Source organism: Anopheles gambiae, chromosome 3 (genome assembly GCF_943734735.2).
Source record: "Anopheles gambiae chromosome 3, idAnoGambNW_F1_1, whole genome shotgun sequence".
In the NCBI taxonomy this organism is placed as follows: domain Eukaryota; kingdom Metazoa; phylum Arthropoda; class Insecta; order Diptera; family Culicidae; genus Anopheles; species Anopheles gambiae.
In genome coordinates, this window is record NC_064602.1 from 90,770,510 (window position 1) to 90,796,600 (window position 26,091).

Consider the following 26,091-nt stretch of genomic DNA (forward strand, 5'->3'; position numbering starts at 1 on the left):
TGAATGTCTCCGTCTTCTACCAAAACAATTTCCATTTGAAGGCATAGCTGCTGAAAGAGAACTTTGAACGTCTTAATTTCATTGGATTGTATGGAGTATTTTAGAGCATCAATGAGTCCCGCAGTGTTATTCACTTGTGTGAGAGGTATATTACACACATCGATTAGATAAACAACAAAATCGTGAGCATTATAGTGGAATGCCTGTTCAAGCAAATGGTTGTACAGCTGGTCAGGGAACTTAGAGGAATCGTTTGTTTGTGATACAAATTGCTTGAAAACTCCAACCATATTCCATTTCACGCAATACTCTAGAACTGTGAGGGAATCCAGCTCATCGTTTGGAAGAAAAATATCCAGATGCCTTTCGATGAGCAAATGCTCAACCATTTTAATGTGAAGTTGACAAGCGATTGTTTTGTACGCTTCGTGTGACATCAAACGTTTTCCATGATAACTTAGATAGTTCATTACATTCTGCAAGTTGTTAGAGCATATTTGTTGTAGTATTAAGTCTAGTTTGGCTTCAGCTCCGACTGCCAGGAGCATATTGTACGTTTTAGTAGATTGAAAAGTGTATGAATATTGTAAGGGGCTCCAATGAAATAGGTCATCCCTTGCATTGATAAACTTCAGGGGTAAGGAATCGATTAATAGCCCCGCCACCTCACTGCAGCTATACATAGCTGCGTAGTGAAGCGGTAATCGACCACCAGCATCTGTAACGAAAGCAGCTGAAGGATTTTTCGATAATAAATCACGAACTTGTGATAGAGATTGGTTGATAACAGCCATATGAATTTCGCATCCTGTACTGCCCTTTAAAATGATGCGATTGAACAAATCTCGCATTCGTATTAAATCTCTGTTCCAGTAAAACCATGATTGGAAGAAGCATTCGCTACTCATGCGATGCCTTTGTTCATACATCCACCTTGCCGCAAGATACTCAACAAATATTCGATGTGTAAAAAAAGGAATGTCATTTTTAATACCCTTAAGTATAATGGAGTGTAATTTACCTTCAGCTATATCCTTTGTGCATTGTAGAACTTCATGTTGTTCCTCAGTTGCAAGTAGTTTAGCTATATTTTGTTTATCGAACAAAACAGATAAAGCAAGCAGTGCATATTGATGTTTGGTTAGTTGCATAGAGTTTACTATGATATCATTGTTGACATTACTTTTGCAGGAGGTGTCCGATAGGGTTATGTCGTTTGGGAATAATATGTTATCTAGCAGTTCAAACCAAATCATGTTACAATGTTTCAATAAATATTCCAAAGCTTTATCAGAGCGATCGTCATCCTCACTGAATGCGACATAATGGAACATATTCCAACCATTAATGGAGTTAACAGCATTTGGATCGAATCCCTTAGCGATCAAGCAATGCAGCATGAAAAAGCATCCACTTTGAGCCGTCAGATGAAGAAGATTGCGACCTTTGCGGTCGATAGTCCGCAAATCAGTTGAATGATCAAGAAGATACCGAAATGCAGGTATCGATTTAGCATGGCAAACATCATCCTCTGTTGAGAGCAGTCCCATGATCATCACTATGAGAGCGTTGCTAACAGTCATGTTTGTTTTACGAAGAATGTATTGGAGCATTTGTATGTTTCCTTCTTGGACTGCTACAGCAAGAAGAGCATCTATAGCATAACTTTCATGCTGAACGTCCGTTGCGTCATATGCTGGCAACGATAGGTGCTCGTTTGTAGTATTGCGCACACAACAGATCTTTGGATAAAGTTGATTGTCTAGTGGAGTCAAATCATATTGAATGCTAGGCTCCTCGAAGATGTCAGTATTTTCAACCATAGGAATATTCATTACGGTGCACAATTGTTGAAGAAGTATTTGGAAAGGATGCATTTGAGTGTTTTGGATGGTATACTTTACAGCAGCAATAAGTCCCGATACATTGTTGATGTTAGAAAGCGGCATTTTGAACACTTCGATGGAATAAGCTATAATGTCATAAGCATTGCTTTCAAAAGCCAGCTCTAACAACTGATAAAAGTCTTTAGACAACATTTGTAAGGGATATTGTACGGTCGATACAAGAGTTTGGAATATGTCAAATATATTGTGCTTTGCACAAAACTGAAGGACGGATAGGGAGTCCAAATCATTGATTTGAGTAAAAATGTTAAGTTGTTTTTCGTTTTGTAAATACTTAACTACTTCAATGGTAAGTTCCTTTGTAATTTTTACAGAGCTTTCATGAGTGTGCAAAAATTTACCATATTTATGGGCACCCAGCAATAGTTGTTTCAAACCATTCGACAGTATCTGTTGAAGCAATATGTGTTGATCGATTGTTGCTTTACAGGTTAATATTTTTTTAATTTTTGAAGGGGATCGATATGCAAACGCGTAGTCTAAGGCACTCCATTGCAAGAACTGATCTTTAGCGTTGATAGACTTGTGAGACATTTTGTTGAGCAACAAATTAACAACCTCTACTGACGGGTATGTTACTGCCAAGTGAAGCGGCATGCGACCAAAAGCATCTTGAGCAGTTACAACAGAAGGATTGATGGATACAATTTCACATATCTGTTGCATTGATTGATTGATAACAGCCACGTGAATATCGCATCCTTCGCTAGCTTTAAAAACTATTCGATTGAACAAGTATCGCAGTCGATGAAAACTTTTGTTCCAAAATTTCCACGATCGGTAAAAGGAATGCTTCGATATGTTATGTCTGTGATCATACATCCACCAAGCGGCAAGGTACTCTAGAAATATGCGATGAGTAAACTGTGGCATGCCATTCTGTACGTCTTTAATGATTTCAGATTTTATATTACCCTTAGCTATATTATCTATGCAGTGCAGAGCTTCCAGTATGTACTGATCAGGTAGTAGCAAAGCTCTGTCCTCTTCCATCAACAAAGCGTAGCATGCTAATAGGGCAAGTTGTCGACAACTTAACTTCCTAGGGGCTGTATCCATGGCGCCATCTGAGCCTAGAAAGCCGTCGAACAGGTCAAACCAAACCATGTTGCAATGTTTTAATAAATATTCTAACATTTTGTCTGAACGATCATCATCCTCACTGAATGCGACATAATGGAACACATTCCAACCATTTCTGGAGTTAACCTCATTCGGATCGAAACCTCTTGCGATCAAGAAATGCAGCATGAAAAAGCATCCACTTTGAGCTGTCACATGTAGTAGATTTCTTCCCTCATTGTCAGAAGTATGGAGGTCTGTTGAATTATCAAGCAGATACTGAAATTCAAACATCAAACTCTTGTGACAAATATCTTTTCCCTTAGGCAACAACCTCATGATCAGCACAATGAGCTTGTTGGTGATGGTCAAATTTGACCTGTACAGAATGTATCGGAGCACTTGCAAGTTTTTCTCCTGAACTGCTACAGCAAGAAGTGCTTCGACCACATAACCTTCATGTAGGACGTCTTTTGCGTCATATTGGGGCATCGTTAGGTCAGCATTGGTTACGTTATGTACGCAACAAATGATTGGATGAAGATTCTTTTCTGGTGGTGACAGTTGTTGATGCGGCAAAACACAATGCTCATCGGGGTAGTTTGTATCTTCAATCAATGAAATATTGAGCTGAATGCACAGTTGTTGGAAGATGATCTTGAATGAGTGCATACACCTTTTTTGAATGGTATACTTCACAGCAGCAATGAGCCCTGCAGTATCATTGATGTGCGGAAAAGGAAATCTAAACAAATCAATGCAATACGCAATTATATCATAAGCTTTGGTCTGAAATGCCAGCTCAAGTAAATCAGCATAATTTTGTTCCGATATTTTCGAGGGGTCGCAAATTTGTGAAACAAACTGCTGGAACATATCGAGCATATTTTGTTTGACACAGTACTCCACGACGCTTTGTGAATCCAGCTCAGCTAATTGAGCGAATATATCGATACACTTTTCGTTCATTAAATGTTCAACTACTTGTGTGCGTATGTGGTTCGCCATTGACTGAGATCTTTCATGAGACTGCAACCATTGCGTGTAGTGATAAGTGTTGAACAACAATTCTACCAACTTATTAGAATATATCTGTTGCAGCAATACGTGTTGATCGACCTCTGCTCCGGCTGCTAGTAGCTTTCGAGTATTAGCAGGAATACGCATAGCGAATGTGTAGTCCAATGCACTCCACTGCAAGAAATCATCTTTATCGTCAAAGTATGGAAAGGGCATCAACGGAATTAAGAGATCTAGTAAAATCTCTAATGGATACATAGCAGCTAATTGAAGCGGATAGCGTCCTATAGCATCCTTGGTGAGTACCGCTAAAGGATTCTTCATCAATAGCTCAAGAACCTGCTGGGGAGACTGATTTATGATCGCGATGTGGACATCACATCCTTTGCTCTCTCGTAGAATGATACGATTGAACAAATCCCACATACGGTATAAGTACCAAAACGACGATGATCGAAAGTAGCTTTCGTCCTTCAAGCGATGCTTGTTTTCATACATCCATTGAGCAGCAAGGTATTCCACGAACAGTTGATTTGCAAACTGAGGTATGTCATCTTGAGCTTTTGTGATGATTCTGCTTTGTACATTGCCAGCAGATATTTCTCTTATGATTTGGAGAGCTTCCTCTTGATCCTGATCAGTCAGTAGCATAGGTCTTTCCGGTCTTTCCAATAAAACATACCATGCAAGAAGAGCATATTGTCTTTTGCTGAGCTTTTTTGAGCTCGCATAATTTTGATCGATAGCAGTGGAAAGGATTTCATTTTCTGTTGCACCATCCATCTCTATAAATTTGTCGAAAAGATCAAACCAAACCATATTACAATGTTTCAATAAGTATTCCAACGTTTTGTCCGATTGATCATCGTCCGCATTGAATGTGACATAATGGAACACATTCCATCCATTTCTGAAGTTAATAGCATTTGGATCGAATCCTTTTGAGATCAAGCAGTGAAACATAAAAAAGCATCCACTTTGAGCTGTCACATGGAGTAGATTTCTTCCGTCTTCATCAACAGCATGCAGGTCCGTTGAATTATCGATCAGATATTGGAATGCAGGAAACGACTGTTCATGGAAAACATTTCTCCCCTTTGGTAGCAACTCCACAATCGTCACAATCAGCTTGTTGGTGATGGTCAAATTTGTTTTGTGAAGAATGTATAGAAACACTTGTATGTTTTCCTCATGAATAGCTGTAGCTAGAAGAGCTTCGACAATACAACCATTATGTAGTATATGTTCTATATCTTGTTCAGGTCCGGCATGAAGATAGTTTCTGATGTTTCTTTTACAACACTTCTTTGGATATAAATGTTTGTCCAGTGGTGGCATATTGTGGCAGAGTACAGCACCAGATCCATCGGGAATGTTGGCTTCTTCAAGCAAAACAATATTGCTTTGCATGCAAAGTTGTTGGAAGATTAGCTCAAATGGGTGCATCAGCTTGTTTTGTATGGTATATTTCAGAGCAGCAATGAGCTTTTCCCTATTGGTGATATGTGAAAGAGTAACTTTGTGCTCCATGATAAAGTATATGAAAAAGCTGTAAGCATTGTTGTCAAATGCCAAGCTCAGCAAATGTTCAAACTCTTTGCATATTATCTGTGATAAATAATTATTTTGCGATGCTAATTGCTTGAACAAGTCAAGCATGTTTTCCTTAACGCAAAACTCTATTACTGTGAGGGATTCAAGCTCGTCCTTTCCAACAAAGATGTCAAGCTGCATATCGTTCAGTAAATACTCAACCACTTGAATGTGTAAGAGCTGTGCCATATTGGCGGAGGCTTTGTGAGCTTGCAAATACGTTCCGTAAAGATGGGCACTGAACAAAAGTTGTTTCAGATCGTTGGAAAGTATTTGTTGAATCAGTGTGTGCAGATTGACTGTGGCTCCAGCTGCTAAGATCGATTTGATTGTTCTATCGTAACGTCCGGCGAATGCATAGTCCAATGCACTCCATTGCAAGAGCTGATCCTTAGCGTTGATGGACTCAATGGACATATGATCGATCAACGAATTTAGCCCCTCAACAGCCGGGTACAATGCTGCCAAGTGAAGCGGCAATCGACCAACAGCGTCCCTGACGAATGCAGCAGACGGATTGTTCGACAATATTTCACCAATTTGACGTATAGACTCATTCATTACAGCCATGTGCATTTCGCACCCCTGGCTGTTTTTTACAATTATCCGATTGAAAAAGTTACGCACTTGATAGAAATTGGGATGCCAAAATGTCCATGAACGGAAGAAGCTTTGATGCATAACACGATCCATGCACCCATGCATCCAACAGGCCACGAAGTACTCCACAAAGATACGATGCATAAATTGGGGAGTGTCACCTAGAACCGTATTGATCATTCCGGTTTTCTCTATTCCAGATGTAATTTGCTCCGTTGAAGCATTCGCTTCTTTTAGCTCTTGTGGCGTCATCAAAGCTTCTCGTTGCTTTCTGTCAAACATTACCAGCAGGGCAGATAAAATGTGGCGTTTTTTGATGTTTTTGTAGAATGCTTTGTTCGTAATGATTTGCACAACATTTTCTAGGGCCGATTGCGGTGTGCCACCTTTCTGTACGGTTAAGATTTTTAGCTTTTCGTCGATAAAATTTTCTATTAGCTGTAAAAGCTCGATGTTTGTTTTGCTAAACAGTGTTTTGGAAATTGTGCGACGCTGGAAGTTAACGTGCCGCTTAATGATGGGTACATGCATCACGCATGCCATGTGCAGAAACAGTGGTATGGCTTTTAAATTTCCTAGCGACTCCTTAATGGTGTAGTAAAGCTTTCCCAACACTTTTATGCGATCACTCACGTTGCATTGTTTGTAATCGTTAAGGCGTTGCACAAAATAGCTATTTAGATATCGTAGCTGTTCTGATCGGGAAAATACTTTCAGACGATACATGCTACTATTGGGGAATTTCGTTTGTAAATCTTGTTTGTAATCGTACGGTCTTGTGGAAAGGTATAAATTGCGAATGCCTTTCATGCTCACTAGTTTGGCTAAACACGTTTTTAAGAATTCAACATAAAAAGGAGCAGTCTCGTCGAGACCGTCCACCAAGAGAATCAGTTGCTTCCCGTTGTACTTCTCTTGGAAAACTCGCAGCTCTATGAGTTGCCCCAGCGTCAGTCGCGATTGGTTTGCTTTATCTTTGTCGACAACAACTTTCCCGCCGCATACCGTTAACAGCTCTGAAGCTTGATCAGCTCGATCACGTTCCACATCAGTTTTTTGTATCGTTTGACTGTACACATTAGTGACGAAGCAAGTAAGATGTATGAGCCGGTAGAGAATCCTTATGACGGCTGTTTCGTCAAGCCGGTTGGGATCGGTTATTTGAAATCTTTTATAATCGGTACAATACTGCATAGCGTTCACACGTATTACCCACAGCAAAGGATCGGTTTGTGACAGTCGGGCTGACAGCCAGGTAAAGTATGTGGATTTCCCACTGCCAGCTTCATCCAGTACTATGTGAGCAGTGGGTTGGTTATCGTTCGTGAAAACGTCCGGAAGGTAGCAGTCTTCTTGTGTCTCTGACATTATAACGGATCTCAGCACTGGGGAAGCTTCGGCCGATTTGAACCAAAAATCATCGAAAGATATATTATTATCCGCATAATACGTACTATGAAATATTTCTTCATTTTTATCCAACTGCTGCTCTTCTGCATCTTCGATTGCAACAATGGTACGAGGAATGTACCAGGATTGAATCATGTCGAAGCTATCTTTGTTTGAGAGGGTTGACTTCATTTCACCGATACTGTCAGCATCATCTAACACATGGCAGAGAAAACTCAAACTATCGTTAGGGTGAACAATTTCACTGAGCGATATAGAAGTATCTAAAACGTTTAGTGTTTGTTGTAAACGATCTTCATACAACCGTTCCCTGGATTCCTCAGTAAGATCATGTACACACAAAGTGTTATCGTACAGATGTATGCTGTCCTGCTGTTCAATTATGACAAATTTCGTTTTATACATTTTGCTATACCTTTGGATTTCCTTCATTAAACTTTTTTCAGATTGGTTCGCCGTTATAAATATGGTACAGTTTGAAACTTCAAGTTGCTCCATGAACTCGAACACGTTTCGCAGAATGTCAAAAATATTATCGTCAAAGTCTTCCGATGCATAGTGCAGGAATAGTGCTTCTCGCTGTAGCAAAGCTACAGTTTGGGATATAATTATTGCAAAGGCTTTAATATTCGTAGTGGTATAATACCGAATGCGATCATAAACCGAATCGTCTGTAAGAAACTCGTACAGCTCGGACTCTTCAAGACGTGCCGTATTAACAATAATGTCCGAAAACTTTGTTCTCCATAAAGTAACGTTTAATTCTGAATTAAATTGAAACCTAGAATATTCCTGGTTTGTTCGCATCCTCAAAAACATTCTTTTTACGGTTTCACAGTTAATTGCGACCGGTTCGTCCTGTTTCATTGCGTCAAACAATTTTTCAAACAGCTGGTTGTGGGTTGTCTGTTTATCACTGACCCAGCTAGGCATCAGGTCGAAAACATTGTGCAAAAGCTGTTCCCCGGTCGAAGATCCGCATACCAGCAGAAATTGTTCGCAAAACTGTTTTATAACTCTGTCCACGGTTGCATAGTACGTAGATTCTTCTGCGTCTGAAGGATCTGAAGGATCGTTTGTAATCAATTCAAAGAAGGCTTTGTCGATCCCGATTTGCATCTCTTTCCATTTCATGCAGAGATCACTTTGCTTTGCGTTCTTTAGAATTAATCTACTATATTCACTTTTGAGAGCAGTACGAAGTTGCCCCATCACCGATGAGTCTGACGCGGTCAAGAATGTTTCACTTAGTTTGTACTTGCCTGGTTCGTTTTCCACTACACATTTGGCAATTAAATCGGCGTATACATTTAAGGAAGAATAGTTACATTTGATGTCTGTCTGATGCATAACATGCAGCACGATCATTTGGCCTAGCTTTTCTAGACTAGCTCGCCTCAACTCATCCGTAAGATTTGTGAAATCCTTAGCGCAGCTAAAGCTGTAACACGTTGCTCCAATGTCGTTGCAAAAGTATAGTAGGTCGCTACATTCATGCTTCTGTAATGTACCACATTCCTTTAACTTTGTATCAATTGGTAAGTTAGTGCACAACAGGAATGTATGGGTGGCGGTTGAAAACTTTTCACATCCTTCGAGGTAGGAAATAAAGTACATAGGTATCGAGAATGGACCATTGGAGCTCCATTTCGTAAGCACAGATCCGATGGTAAGCGCCGGTCCCTTCTTTGGTGTTGGCGTGAAGGGATAGTTTGGGTTTCTTTTCTTGGCTTTGGAGGACTTTTTCCCTTCCGGTATCTGTTTATGTTTAGCTTGAATGTAAACAGTACCCTCCGGTATCGATGGCGTTGAGTAGCAAATGACCAGATCGTCGAATTTTCCTGCAGTTGCGTCTTCCAACCTTAGCTCAAATCGGGGCAAATGTCCTTCACGATACAACTTGTAGGCGCGAAATAGTACGGCCATAGTCATCCGTATATGATAAGCGGTCCCGTGCAAGGGTCCCATCGATCTTCCTATTGCCCCTTTACTTCCAGATGGGTTCGAAACAGCTCTAGATGATGGCTGATGCGTATTTCTGTCCGGTTCTGGTTGTCTATAGGCAGCATCGCTTGTAACCATCTCTATAGGTGCGTCCATGATCCACTGGTTCAGACAAGCAGGCTACCTTTAGCTGGATGAGCTAACAATATTGTCGTTTTTGAGAGTGTGTTTGATCTGTTAAATAGAATATAGTGCAACGTTAAATAACATTTTCATCTAGCAGCTGAGGTGTCAATGAATGTTGAAATAAACTATATTTTCAAGAGTATTTTTATGTAAAATCAAAAAATCTTATGCATTTCCTGGTTTTTTCGATAATTGCAATTGTTACTTGTTTGAAAACATTTTAAGCTTTCCATGCCAATATTTTTAATTTCTTAAATTTTTAAGGTTACTTATGCCTTCTTGGAACTTATTTGCACTAGTTTGCGCTCCTGGCAGAAGAATATAAACTTATCGAAGGAAGATAACGTATAATCTTACATCCATACAAGAGCAACAAAGATAAAATCACAAGTCTCACAATTTTATCAATTTAAACTCTCCCGATCTTTGATAAACATTCTGTCCTAAGGTGAATTGCACAGGCTCACTAGACATATGATTTGTACCTTTTAGTCAGATAGTAATCAAGGGAACTAAAGTTCGTAGGTCTTCTTTTTCTTTTGTTTTATCACTATATCCACTTATTCAAAGGAACTTTACACACATTCACAAATAGTTCACAAATTTGTTTTATTCCCTTTTAACGCCTTTATTATTTCACGTCGACCACGGCACACATGATGCGTACACTTGAGCAAATGGTTTGGTACTGATCGTAATGTGATTAGCATTGCGCTACCCGTTACCGTTATCAGTTATTTTCGTCTCTATCACTTATCTATTCTTGGAACATTTATCTCGTTTTACATGTGTTGATTAGATTGGTTGATGCGTTATTGACCTAAATTATTTATTTTGGGTTTCATGTTCGCTTGAATTTTCGCTTGAATTTGAATGAAATAATAAAATTTAAAGCTTTCCTTACCACAATCAATTGCTTAAGCCTTAACATATGCTTCTAATTTTCTGATTTCCTAATAGGGCCAATCTAGAACTGACGTCTGTGAATAACCAGTGGACACTCGACATTGATTTTATGGAAATCAAAATCTGGTTCTCCCATAATCCTGAATATTATCGCTATACGCTTAACTACTTTTACTAAATCTTTTAAATAAATTACCAGGATGTAGTATGAAAAAGAAAAACTTTCACCATACCATAGAGCAAACCACAATTTTCTTCCGAATTCCGCCATTCAGTTCTCCAGCAAACGAATGCAATGCACAGGCAACAGCCACGGCCGATGCCTGCGCGGTAAAAAATACGAGCAAAGCTGAATTTAATTAAACGATAAATTATTTTTATAGCTCCGCCGTATTTTCCTTCTCTCCGTTTGGTCCGTCTGTCTGCGCTGAAAATTAGCCACACCGCCGGCGAGTTGTTTATTTTAGCGTATTTGCGTGAGAATGTGTCAGGGCTACTGCTTTTTTATTTTGCTTCCGTTGTGTGCTGAAAGCTGGCGGTTTTCTGACGGTACATGTAAAGTTTTAAAATTTACATTCAAATGGCCACCAGTGGTGACTTTCCGCTGATGACGAATGTTTGCAGTTGAATGTGTTGTTTCCTTCTTCGCTGTAGCCACCGGCAGACACACGCCACTGCTATGCATGTGCTTAATATTGAAATAGCTCTGAGTGGTTTAGAGACGGCGAAATGGGTTGAAATAGTGGCAGAAGGGTGTCTGGGTGGCGCGTAAAAAGTGGCACTTGGTTTTGAAAATGTTTCCTTCCGGTTGGTTGGCTGTCAGCTGCAGGTGTGGCCAGTGTGATTTTAACGTCTGCCGTGAGTTTACAAGAATTAGTTTTGCTGTAAAACGAATCCACTGAAGATAATATGTTACAGTGCTGCTTTTGTGTTAAGGTGATAATTGTATCTAAGTAATGGTAAGTAAGATGATAGAAGTAATGTAAATGAATTAAAAATGGAAAAAGTCGTTCTTCGGAGAATACTGAAGAAGATCGCCTATCCAAGTTACCTCTTAGTTTGTAAGCATGGTTTCTTTTGCCAGCATTGTTATTCGATTCAACACGCAATCACGTTCTCCCTGCAAGAGCAAGAGTGTAAATGTGTAAGCTGCATTAATCTACTCCTTCAGCGTAAAATCCCTCGCCGCTGCTTGACGGAAATTTGAAACACTCTCAGCTCAGCTACATTTCACAAGAAAATAATTAATTGCATCGCGGTACAATTCCTGGCACCCACAAAATGGACAACGTTTTTTTGCGGTTTGTTTGGCTAGCAGCAGCTCACCGGAAGGGGTTTAAATCTGTCCCCATGCATCACCTCAGAAAGCTTTTTGTTGTAGCTAAAGGGGAAAGAGAGTTGTATGTTTTAGCACGACACTGTGACACGTTTCAAATGGTTTTGTTTGTCTTGGAAGGACTCGGTTTAAGTTTCGTACCGCAGAAGAGCAAACTAAAGTAACTCGAAATTCAGAACAAACTTTTTTGTTAGTAGGTATTTGAAGCTAAAAAGGTCAAAATTCCTTAACCTATTCAAGCCGTTATATGGAAAAACATGCATTTTTTACCAGCTAAACCCAGCTGAAAGGTCTTTCGTGGCCTTGGAAAACAAAAAGAAACGATGAAATTGTTTTGTAAGAAAAAGATAACAGTGATGCTCAATGATGTAAATGGTTGTATCGTGTAAGAGCTTACGCATAAAGTTAAGCTTGAAAAGGTTTTTAGCTACTGTACCGAAAAAAGTAATACCTTTAATCTTTACAAGCAACAATAAAGAAACAAGCTGTTAAGCTTGGATTCCGTAGCAATAAATGGCATGCTTAGATGAGTGTTTCGTAGAGAAGCAATGTAAGAGGAACTTGGACTATATTGACTCATATTGACTCACAAGATGGATTATTTTACAGCAACTTGTTGATATTTAAATTTGTTTATTTATGGTATAATTTAGTATGGTATTGGAATCATCGTCTGATGCTAAAGTGCACGCAATTTCTTCATAGCTTATGGTACAAGACTTTGAAGTGAAAATCTAGCTCTTGCTGTTGTTTTAGTAACTCTTGCCGGTGTTTTATTTATTTTAGAATATTGTTATTTTCCAATTCCCGCAAACGTTCTAGCATTTCAAATACAAAATGTAAGATACAATGGGCTCAGCATCGAACGAATTGAGTGATAAATGAACTCCAACCGAAAGAGCTTGTGAACAGCAGCCAAGAAGGTGCAATCAATTTACGTTGCGTAGAGTATGGCAATCTTTGAATTGAAAATCAACACAGAATGGTACAGCAGTTTTGCTTTCCGTGTCTAATAGAAACTGAAGCAAGCGTTTGCCTACATTATTGATTTCACATCTATCTTGGCAATGTGTATTTATCGATACAAAATACAGCCGAAGCTTGTTTGTTTTTCTTTAGAATGCTTTCAGTGTAAAAGCGAAATAAAATGAATAGATATTATTTGCATAAGCAAGAAAAATTACATGATCGATAAAAGCTGGCAAACAGTAAGCTGATAGATGGCCACTTTAATTAAGCTGATGAATAAACGATAGATTCCCGAAATTTATTGTAATTGATTGCCATAAAGCTATTGGTAGCATATTGAATATTAATCGTACCCGGCAAGAATGGGGGAAATGTAATGAGCAAGCCATGTTCAGTTAGCTTTTTGGCATTGAATTCGAAATGAGATGAACTTTAACCTACAGTGTGTCTTCCAATAGACTGAACTCTTCCTATCTCTTGCTGGTTTTTGGTTACCATTTTCGTGATTTATGATCCATCGAATGCAGTTCAGTGGCTTCTTGAAGAGGGTCGCAATTAGTAGCTGTAGAACTGACAAATACAATCTGTGGGTAGATTTTGAGTAGCTTTTAATAGCTTAATAGCAGACAAAATGGTAAGTGTAGTTATCTCTGTCAGCCTTTTGGTCCCTTTTGGTGAGTCATAATCACTAATTATCAGGTTTTATGTTTGATTGAATACCGGCGTTGTACATTCAGAGCTAGGATATACTACGGCCAACTGATTTATTTAATGAGAACAAAAATGTTACTTTCAATCATATGGCTGCTAAATCATATCGTCTGTTGAAAAATGGACAAATATGTGGGGATCATTTCCATATGATTTTTGTACCAACTAGAACCTCTGGCTGTTATTATCGTAAATCAAACTACAAGACCTCCAGCTGTAATGCACTTTGTCATAGCACCCTCGTGACTTACAGATGATCAATGTATTCCATTTTTACCTTTTCGGAATTTAAAATTCATATTTCTTCCTTCCAATGCTCGACCGGTGTAGCAGTCCACTTGACCATACCAACTCCCTTTTGCTAACGATATGGTCGCTGAAAGGAAATGCTTTAATATGTTCACCATACCATCTTTTTTCAACCTTCCAAAAACCGTCCACAAAACTCTGGAAGAAAACTGGTTGTTCGGTATGCGGTATGCTAGAAAACGGCTCCAACCACAAGACACCAATTTCAAGGTGCAACCGTTCGAGTGAACGAAAAAGGGTCAGACAGAAGAGAAAATCCATTTTTCATCGATTGCATTCGAACGGTGGGGGTTGCATTCGATTCAGTTCGTACGGTATTAAAGGCGCAACTGGGCGAAAACGAGAAGCCCGGCGAGAAGCAATAAATGGAAAAGCGCACAAATTATGTAAACGATAAATTCAAAGTCCGTTTCCAGGACCAGTGTGCTTGGTGGTTGGATTTATTTTGCTGTGGAATGGAAGCGGGTTTTGCGAAGAAAAAGCGATTGCACAAGATGTGAAGGAAGAAAATGTAATATAAAACCGATTTGATTGAATTTAGAGCCGGGCGTGATGATTTGGCTATGGCAAATTGAAACTACATGTGCGGTAGCGCACATCAAAGTTATTGTGTTTTTAATAGATATGAGTGTAAATGTAATAAGTCATGTATTACGATATGTCGAACAAAATATCAAAATTATTAGTACACAATTCGTTCTACAATTAAAACGTCAAAATTATTAGTACACAATTCTTCTAATTCTTCATATTTAGAAAATTATTTCTTATCCTCTATGTACTTATTATCGTAGTTGTCCTAATTCAATCAGTGCCATACAAATTGCATACCGTAAGGCGACAACAGATACGAAGAATATGACCGTGAGTAATCGGGTTTTTGAAAACATACTGTGAATAAATTAACGATCGATTCTATCATGCAGCTTGGTCTCCAGTGCTGATTGGGTGCCACAGGAAAGAAGCACAAAAATTCAGCCGAATCACTCGAAATGTGAGTGGTTTGTTAAAAACCCTTTGTGTTTAGTTTATGTCTAATTAACTGCGGTGAAATAAAGAGCCTGTTCAAAGAATTTCAACACATTCAGATGCTGTTTTCAAATAGAATTTATTTAATACTATTAGTATTTATCATTTTGCACTGTGACAATTATCTTAGATATAACATTTCATATTTAATATTCCATCGGTGGGAGATGCAGAGAGGAATTGTGTTATATTCTTACGGTAATGTGGTTGGGAAATTCAACCATCGATTGCACTAAAAAAACTCATTCATCATCATTAACGATTGGCACATTGGAGACATTACCTAGTTTTTATTTAAAACATTATGCAATTAATTCATTCGATTTGGTTTCATTCAACCACTATGAGCTAATATTGAAAATGTAAAACTCCATCATGTAAGCAAATGGCGCATTCAAAATGGTCCAAAATGGTTCAAAATGGTTTTCATCACTATTCAAGGTCACACCACCTAGTCCAACCAAGATTCCAATGGGTTAGCTGAAAATATCTTCATATAGGTTTCTCGAACTCGATTGATTGTAATTACCATCGAGGCGTTCACGATCCATCAATTCATCTTGTTGCATGTTAATTGTAGCTAGTTTGCAAGTCAAACTACTCACTACCACCCCCCCCCCCCCCCTGGAAGGGCAAAGCTTTGTTATTATTTTTTGTTCGCCTATCTCACTCGCACACTTCCCCGGAATCGAGTCGAGTCGGTTGCGTTACTTCATTATGTCTTAAGGCGCGCCGCGTTTCAGTCGAGCGAACATGTAAATGTCAATCAAACAGTTCGGCTAACCAGATCTGCCTTCTGGTGAAGATTGATAATGAACGGCTTCTGTAGCCTTCTTGTGGGTGTGCGATTGGGTGGTGAATAATGCAGAGTATTAAGTAAGCTAAAGGGCGTTCCCGGAAAGGCAGATAAGGAATACGCTGGGGGTGGGTTTCGTTTTGCGATTGATACTAAGCTTACTCGCAATGTTCGGCAATTCGGCAGGAGTCAATCGTTGCCATACAGCTGAATCAAATAGTTAGAATCATTTGGACAGGAGCTGTAGCGTCAATTTGGCTGGGTATGTGGATGTTTCGAATTTTGTTTACTTTTTTCTAACAGAAAAACAGGATAAGTATTTTAGCATTAAATAAACATATTCCCAATAACAACAAAAATGTATATTAACTATCTGCAATCAGCAAATTGTGGGGCCATGAGGGTGTAAAATATGGCGATGATGTTTTATCTAAATTTGTACCGCATAGAAAAATAATAACGAATTTTTTAAAGCCAAATTTTAACAGCCAAATTGAAAAAAAAACGATTTTATAAAATTAATTAATTGCTCAACATATATAATGGTAATTACTACTATTTTTAAGGTAATTACTACTATTTTTACGAAAAGAAAAGCAAATAAAAACAGTGGATCACTTTGAGGCCATGAGACAATAAAGAAGTGAAGTATTTCTAATTCTATAGAAACTATACATAAACCTGTCATGTATGAAATTAATAAACTATCAACAAGCACGAGTTTGTGCTAGGACAAACATTATAAAACAGTTGAAGATGGGCTTCTCAGAATCAGGAAGCGATATCATTTTTTTATAGAGATGATACTTTAGTTCTTAAAAATGATAGTAAAAAACAGCTAACTCAAACCAACATTGTTGACCAAGATGTCCAAAAAAATTCGTCCGAGTTTAATCCGGTAGAAAAACTCATATCATTCGATGCAATGGTCTGAGGTAGACACAACTGCTGGCACTGGAAAACAGCAGTCAAACCACAAATCCCATTTTTGATTTTTGTTCTATTTTCTATTTTGCATTTGTTTTTGTTTCGCAAAACTTGATCTAAATCTTAAGTGATGTTTTTTTTTGGCTACCATTGCCTAACTGTCAAGATAACTTCCCCGAGAACTATTTTGTGGAAAACATTGTAAACGGTTTTTGTGGGACCGCGCTTCGTCGAGGGATTAAATGTGGCTTGATTCGTGCTTCGGATAGCTTTTTTTATCGTTCCAGCCTTTTGTTTTTAGCGTCACAAGACTGTCAGGCTCATATGATAAAATCATTGAATAGTTTAACGTACCGTCGTTGCGTAACAGAGCAGAACGAAAAACCGAGATATATTTCTGCTAAAACGTTTTATGCTGCAAGAGGCGTTTTGTTGTATTAGTGAACGTTGATATACTGTTGCATAAATATTTTAAACAATAACGGAACTAAATAGTTTTTAAAACGTTGTGTTGTGAAATTTTAATGTTATTTTATTTTAATAAAAAAATCCTGTAGCTGCACATGGATGAGGAAAACCTTCGCAGTTGAAGCACAACAGTGAAGCTGTGTCTCCCAACGCTGGACCATGAAGATACTGGAATACTCATCAAAATGCGACACCGACCGATGCAGTAAATCAAGCGACGTTGCTCCGTTCTTGCTGAGCTCAGTTTGATTTAGTGCTTTGTGGTTCCCGAGTGCTGGCAGTGCAGTGCAGGTCAAAATGTAGTGCGAGAACAGCGTAGCAGCGTAGCGTGTACATTAAGCAACTCTTTGCATCCTCTGGTCCGGCATTGTGTGCGTAGGGTGCGCGAATCATCATCAGCGTTGTTGCGTTTGGTCGCAGCAAAATTGGTGTTGGGTTCGAAATTTTCATTTGCAGTACATTGTCTGCGCTGGTTACCGCCAGTGCACGAATAATAGCCGATGGTCATGTTGGTGTGGAGACGGAATGTGAAATGTCGTAAGCGAGTGTTGGCAATTTTACGACGGCGGAGCCGTTAGAGCGCATTGACGGTTCATCGTAACTTCGAATTGTGCACGCATTGAATGAATGGATCAACAGTGACAGAGTGCGTTTGGTAGACGGTACTGTCTGTCCATCTACCACAGCGACATATGTTAGCGAGACCATTCGCCAATTTCGACTGCGTTAACGATTGTGGTGTAACGCTGGCTGGAGATTTCGAGCGGAAGAAGGAGAATATTTTTGTAGACAGTTTTTAAGACTTTTTAGCGTACAGAGTTTTATTGCTATATCCAAAGTGACAGAAAAAAATCATTAAAAATTTAATCAAAATTATTAACTATTTTTTTACCGTAGAGAAGCATGCTTTAATTGTTAAAATAGAATTACTTAGTTAATGGTACATGCTATTTTATTTCCGTAATGATTTTTATTTCATGGGAAGTAGAATGATAGCTGTTTTTCATTTTGTATATTTTGTATTTGACTCAACAGTCGTGATAAGTTTAGGATTGTTATTTTTGTGTAAATGGTTAATCCTTGGCTGGATAGAAACTTTGACAATTGATGTTAAAAATGACCAGTGACCAGTCACCAGATTGCATACTATTTCCATCCGCAAAAAGATCCACTGGGAAAGATCCCAATGGGTAACCACTAAATGAATGCAAGAATTTTTAGACTGGAAAATGACAATCAGCATCATAATTGATACCTCTGTCAATCAATGTGTATAATAACCGGAATATGAGCGATAAATAATGCATGACATTTGAACCATTAAGGCAGGGGTACATTGTACGTACTCGCTAGAGTAATTTCGATGTTCACTAGCGCATCTGGCGGAAACTGGTGGAAGCTTTTTTATCATCGAGGGCATCATTGAGATCCGGCATGTCCAAATTCAGTAGTTTTCCATCGGTTTTGTCATGAAAATGGATGCAATGCGTGCAGGACGCGTGCAGCTACCTTTAACAAAACGTTTCTCGTCCGAATTAAGTGAAAAACATAGAAAAATTACATATTTTTTTGGAGGAAGGCTCCAAATTGTTTGGTAAAATGCTTCGGTCTGCCTCCGCCAGATACGCTAGTGATTATTGAAATAACACTAGCGACTACGGGCTATGTCCTTCGGCCTTTATGCAAAATCATCCAAAATGGAACTGATGCGTTTTATGTCCCATGTCTTCCGTTTGCAATTTCCGATAATTTTTGTTAGTTTTAGTATGTTTTATTCACAAGAAGTATTAACAATACGGCTAGTAAAAAGCCGTAAAAAAATAAATGAATGAATGCAATGAATGCATTAATCGTGTATAAATAAAATAATCCCTCCGACGTTTTGACACATTAAGGCATTTGAGGCATTGAACAAAGCGTTAGATTAGAACGAAAAATGTGAGCAACTGGGAACAAAAACCTCACAACCTCAAAGTAATGAGCGTTAAGAAAATGCTTCAATACTGAAACGGTACACCGCGCGGAACGGGAAATATCCACAAAAGCGCAACCACAAATGCGATTTTGGGTTTCATGTTTCCGTCTCTTCATCTCGCTCAATATTAAGCGTTCCATGACGATTCAACCCAGCGACCGTTATCACAATTTTAGCATCTGTTCAAGGGTCATTCATTTTTATTAGCTGCTTTTGTGGCGTTCCGTAACCGACGATTGTGAGGAACATCCGTTGGTGGCTGGTTGGTGCACACCAACACCTCCACGCAGGGATTATCATCCTAGGGCAGGGAAGGTTTATTTTTATCGCACGGTCACGCCGATGTAGCATATGTATTAGTGGCATGTTTCCGGCATTTTTCCATTTCCGGATGATGCGTTTTGTGTCTTTTTTTGTTTTGGCAGGGATGGGAAGGACTAAAAGGGTTACATTTCGGACTGGGGATGGACGATGTGCCGATTAAAGACAGCTGGTGGCGGCATGCGAAACAGAGCTGTCGATTAAAGGTGCTCATTTTCGCTGTTCGAGCACTATGCTGGTGAGATTAAAGCAATTTTGAAGCTTCTGAAAATCCAATTTAGTTTAGCGGTTGATGATGTCAAAATGTAGTGAAAATTCCCTAGAAAACATTGCGCAACGATGCCAGTTGTTTGTGAAAACAGAGCCATGGTTCTATCGCGGAAAGTTGTTGGGTGTAATGTTATCTCCGTTGCCTGATTATTTTTACTTCGTATATGTATAATTAAAAGTTGAAATTATGTACCATCCACCGGCACAGCTGGGAGCTAAAGTATCTACAGTTTGTAGCTTTTGCCTTTCCACAAAAGATATTCGAACTTCCAGTGAACTACTTGCGAAGTGATAAATTGCGTTCGAGGTTGTTTTTTCACTCTCTCTCTCTTCTCTGATTGCTGTTGTCGCGTTCAACGATAGTTTCATATAACGACACTTAAAAGTTTGTTCGTTCGCGACGATCGAAACAAGTAAACGGAGAGCCGGTCCAATCGGGGAAATTGGCAAACAAACGAATGCATCTCAATATCGACTTAGCATCGGGAAAAGTTGTGAATAGTTTCAGCTACGAAGTCAAAGAAGACTTGTTATTTATATATCTTTTTTACTTCGAACCAAGTGATCTACTTAAGAACCGCCCGAAGAAAGAAGACGCTGCAAAAGCGGGACATAGAAAATGATGGCAAATAAGAAATTATAAACCGAACAACACCGATGGACATGTTTATCAGGCGTAGCAGCGGCGCAGTAAAAAAAGAAGTCAACTAAAGCCCATGGTAATGGAGGAAAGACAGCTTACGGAACGCAAAAGCACTTCTTAAGAATGTTTTTTATTCCGCGTCTTGAAAATGAAGGAAGCAAAATGAAATGATTGTACATGCTGTATGACGCGCAGAGCAAAGCAACCTGTACCTGTACCGGTAGCGGTGTGCTTTTTTGTGCTTCTTCAGCGAATAATGACTTCCCATTCCAGCTCGCTCGCAGCATCTCCCGTGCATTCGAGTGGTAAGTTCCGGTTCAAGAAGCTGGAGAAAACAAGGCTACACAGAGCACGGCACACATTAGAAACATACGCGGCAATTAGAAAATTAGGTAATTAGCAACGGTACGTGCTCAGGGCACTCGGGGTAGCTGAGCAGAATTGTTGGTTCATTAAAAGCAAACCTTTAAATTAAATGAAAACATTCACGGTGCAAGTTTCTCTGTGCGAGTTTTTGCTGCTACGTGTTGAACGTGCTTGCACTTGGGCAGGGTTTGGGCCTTGGGCAGTGCATTTGTGTGACACTATGGGTGCCTGGTTTGGTTGAGTTCAATAAGAAGAACGGAGAAATGAGAAAGAAGTATGTGTGGAATTGATAATTCTCTGTTCCTAAAGACGTGGAGTAATGTTGTCTAGAATAATAATATTAACATGAAAGTAACAGCCAATGTGTGATAATTATATTTATTTATCTTATTACCAATTGAAATTTGAACAAATTACTTGGAGTTTAATCCTGTTCTCAATCCGAAGCACACGTCGCTTTTATGAAATAATTGTCGATTTTTTTAACACGTACTACGAGCCGCTCCAAACGCTCGATGTGGTATGACTACTCCGTTCTATGTGAGACGTGACGCACTCGATATTTTCGCAAGGAGTCTTTCGAAGAACACGATTGAGTGCACATGTAGCACGCTGTACTGCCGGAGGCGGAAACAGTTAGCTTTTTTTCGTGCAGAACTTCATATTCCGTGTACGCAGCAGCTTCAGCTATACCGAATCCTTACAGAAGTGGCGTGCCGATTCGGCCAAGCAAGCTCATTCCAGCGCATGTGTTTCACCAATGTTTTATCTAACGTTTAAATTTCAATTAACTATGCACCGTAAAACAATATTGCTTGGGAGAGTTTTGTTCTGCCCTTTCTGCATGATCAGTCAGTCTTAGCAGAGAGCTGTATGTAACAATTTTTTGCCTTACCTTGATGAACCTTGTTCCTGTGAAACGTTCACACATTTCACTGCGGGCCTTGAGTCGTCTTCACTACTCGTGGTTAAGGAGTGGAAATTTCGTTTTGGCTGTAAACTTTGAATTTTTCCCATTTTCCTACCATGTCTGACATTGAACAGCAATCTTCACTTGAAGCAAAAGTTCCGTAAGCAGCGATTGGTATGAACATTTATGTAATTCGGAAATGTACGCTGGCCCGAGGGTAGTACATTCTTATCCAACGTGAGTGTGTGTGTGATTTGCCCATTCGTGCGTTTGTTGGTAAGTGCTTTAACGAAACTTTAATTGAAACAGTAGGTCAGAAAGTTTTTGTTGTTTTTTTTTGACACGATCTACATTTCATGTTTCATGTAGGAGCAGGTTTGGTTTGGTGTAGTAATATACAGTGTGGGACAGAAAAATATACAACAAAAGCTATCCGTGTGTATATTTTGTATACTATACTCTTTGTTTGAACATAAAAATGACTAGTTTTAAATAGTTTTTTAGAAAACTGAATAAACTTTTTGATATATTAAAAACAAAACAATTTATATAATAAAATGCAAAAGGATATAGTGTTTGCAAATGTTAAATTGTTAATTATTGTGCCATCGTTAATTTACGTTACAGTAGGAATTGTTTGAGCCGGTCTCGTAGTACAGTCGTCAACTCGTTCGACTTAACAACATGCCCGTCATGGGTTCGATCCCCAAATAGACCGTGCCGCCATACGTAGGATTGACTATCCTGCTATGGGGGGAAATCAATTAGTCACTGAAAGCCAAAGCCCACTAGTGGTACAGGCAGACCTTGACCGACAACGGTTGTTGTGCCAAAGAAGAAGAAGAAGAAGAAGGAATTGTTTGTATTAGATTGAAATTTTCCTACTATATGTAACTGACAGCTAAACAAATAATTATTCCAGTAGACTCAACTCATATTCTTTCATATACTGTTGGATTTAGATACCAACTAACATGAATATTGGTGCAAAATCTAATGATCTTTGATTTATTTAACCGTAATGAATAAAACTTGTGTAAAAATAAACCCATTAAAATCACATTATGCAAATAATAAAAGCTTATACTACTATACTACCATTGCACGATGTAGCCAAATAACGTACAAAAGACGCTGTATAGTTACACTGAAGAGTGGTTCATCTTTTACATGCAACGATTCCAAGGTAATGTCTTAAACTTTATCATGAAGATTACTGTAACAAGGAACCTAGCACATTCTAGATCAGCTTGGTGCCCTCGATCTTACCTATTTCGTACAAAAAAAGAGATACCATCCAAACGATGAGGTAAAGTTCTACGACCAATTTATCTGATTTATCGCTGTTGGCGAATAGTTTGGTAAAACATTTAATTAAACCTTAAGATTCTCGTTAAGAACGATAACACAGGAGGAACTGTTTGCCACTGCAGAAGAATCTAAGACCAAGCTTCCTAAAGGGTACCATATTGCTGAACATAATACAGGAACGTTGAACTGACTGACCGATAATGACGCTTTGGTCCCGCGCAAGCCATTATCACTTCCTTGCAATTGCTTGTAATAAATGTCAGCAAAACATGTTTACTAAAAAAAGCTCATTAAAAATCGTTAATAAAAAGGCGTTGCCCCGTCTTGTGGGTGCCTACGCTATTCATCATTGATTAAGATGCTTTAAAAAACGGTACCGCTTTATGTGGCTTGAAGAATCACTTTAGTCGTTGCTTGCCGTCCGGTTTAGCCTTGGCTCTACCGACAAACCAACAGCAAAGTGCAGCAGAGTGGGCAACGATCCCGAAACTAAACGGTAAAGACTAAAAAAAAAAAACAAACTTTCTCATACTCAGTGGTCGTCTCGAGACCGCAGTACTTCTTCACCTCACGTACAGCGGAGGGGGCGCAAATGTGTGCGCGAGATTCACGGCTTCCGTTCTTTTTTTTTTCGCGCGCGAGGAAAGAAAAAAGTTTCTCCTTATTGGGTACTTATTTTCATCGAAGTAAAACTTTTCCGACTGGCACTGGTTCGACGAGGGAAGCTTGATTTCCTTCACCGCTCGGGCACCTCTCGACTGTGACCACTCGCGCTCCTTCCCCTTTCAACGGGCGCATGAAAAGTTTTGGTGAGAGTTTGGTTGAACATGGAACATGAAAAAAAAGGTGCAAAAAGACTTGACTTCTCCACTGTCGATGTTTTATTTCTGCTCCTTTAGATTCGTTCGACAAGGAATGTTTATAGCACTCGGCGCCGGAAGAGCAAGAAGCAACCAACTTTTCGTGTTAATCGTGCATGACTGTTTTGGTGGAAATGGAGTGGGCAGGAGCGGGCAGGGGTGGGCTAGTGTCGTAAATTTTTAGTTAAGATTCTCATTTTTCTTATCGCTAGTCGGTGTATTTTCCACACCTTACATCTGCACCTATCAGGTGAAAAAAGTAAAGCGAAGCGTTGCGCGTTTCGCAAGCACCGATTTTTTGCCCCTCCTGGCCTTCACCTTTTTACCGTGTTTGTCATCGGTTACGAGTGTTTAGTTTTTATGGCATTGTTTTGCGAGGGCCGTGAATGTAAATACGAGTCAGCATGGTTGGTTAAGGTTTGTTGCTTTCGTTGGAAATATTACGTGGTTAACCGCAGTGAATCGAAAGAGTAGAGGGAGTGCGAGTTTATGTCTTGGTTATGGTGTTCTCAATGTACATTTTGCTTGTGCTGAGTTCATAAAGAACAAAACAAAGCAGTATTGAATAGACATGGATGATTTGAAGCGGGATAGCGTAAAGAAAATCGTGTATGATGTAGACATTACCCTAATGGTTATAGAGTGATTCTCCTTTAAACTCTTAAGTTACCCGAGCTTTATTATTTTGACTTAACTTAAATTATTTTTATGTACAGAAAAATATACAATTTATAATAATGAGTAAAGTGAGTTTGTGGAATGAGTTTTTCAATGAAAATCTAAAAAATCGTTGAATGAAACACTTCATATTTTTTTCTATTTTATACTCCTTTTACATTGTTTTATTTAAATTTAATCTATTTTTTTACATAGTCTACTTGCCATTCTGTTATCCATTTTTTTATTTACACGTTTTTCTTTTTATTCTGAATTTAAATTTCTTAATTTTATGTATCATATTTTGTTTTTGTTCTATTATTTATTTGTTTATAAATCGTTTTCGAACCCAAATGCTTTTGGCCCAAATAGATCGATTCACATTGAAAGTAGAACTGTTGAAAATGAATGCATCAGTTTTTTACAAGCATTTTAATAGTAACAAAGCATATGTATTCATTTTCTGCTAGAAAAAATTGTTTGGTTACCATAATGTATGTATAATATGAAATTATTTTTCCACGACATGATGGAGACGCCCAGTAGGCAGTATTAACATATTCGCATTAAAGCTGTTGAATATAGTTCTGTCATATGCAGCAGCCAGTCAGTTGTCATTCGACCGATTCCATCCCGCCGCCAGTATTCCAAATGCCGGACAGATAACTCATTGGCTCAATAATTACGGTGATTACGATCAAACATTGAATATCCATTTCCGGTGCTAACATCAAACTGTTCGCATTCGACCGACCCCGCTGCGGCGGCAGCACGGGTACACAGGGGCACGGGTTGTGGGTTGCTGTGGGTACTATCATTTGCATAGCAAATGATGGCAAAATAAATAATTGATCACGCTTTTCCCGCTGGCAGCTGGTTTGCTAAACCGGTTGCTCGCTTGTGATGTGTGATTTTGTGTTTGCTTTTTGCAGCCAATCAATGGCAAAACCATCCAATAAACGTGCTGTGTTTGTGTGTGTGTGGTTGTCAGTGGTGGCTGTGCATGTGTAATGAACAAATAACCTTGGTCTAGCGTAGAGCCAGCATGTGCTACTGCTTGTGTGTGTGTGTGTGTGTGTGTGTTATTAATAGATCGCTCCTATCCTAAATGTGCCTAAATTGGACAAGGAAAATTCAATCAAAAGCCGCCCTCCATTCGCAGGAAGCGTTTAATTTCGTGGCTCACACAGTTACTATTGATTTAATAATGTATTACGCTCTACTGCAGCTCACTTTCACTCGGTTGGAAAAGCATTAGACGAAATGGAGCCCTGTCTCTTTGGTACAGGAACGGTTGCAATTGAAGCCGTGGGAGAGTTTTTTTCTTCCTTTTCTTTAAAACCTTGCACAAAACCCTCCCAGAAGTTGAAATGCAAATTCTGATGAGAGGTTTGAAGTGAAACGCTGTGGCAAAAGTTTTGCGGAAGGTGACACTGAAAGCTGTTAATTTCTCAATGGCAAAGTTTATCTGTAGAGCATTGGGGGATGGTACAGTAGTGGGTGGTTTTCTATGTCAGTAGTGGTTGCTTTCGAGTGGAACTCTTGAAATGCTTTCCATTACCACTGCCAAACGGTCAGTTAAGATATATTACGTTGGTGGAAGTT

At 39.0% G+C, this 26,091-nt stretch overlaps 1 protein-coding gene across 1 annotated transcript; it reads right to left on the reverse strand.

Annotated features, from left to right (window-relative positions):
* Positions 1-514: 514 nt before the first annotated feature.
* Positions 515-10,775, reverse strand: LOC133393181 (uncharacterized). The gene is made up of 3 exons (XM_061656657.1): positions 10,208-10,775; positions 1,161-9,770; positions 515-535 (listed from the first exon to the last, which is right to left on the reverse strand). Exons 2-3 carry the CDS (start codon positions 9,690-9,692, stop codon positions 515-517), a joined length of 8,553 nt encoding a protein of 2,850 aa, XP_061512641.1. The 5' UTR covers positions 9,693-9,770; positions 10,208-10,775.
* Between the last annotated feature and the right edge of the window lie 15,316 nt (positions 10,776-26,091).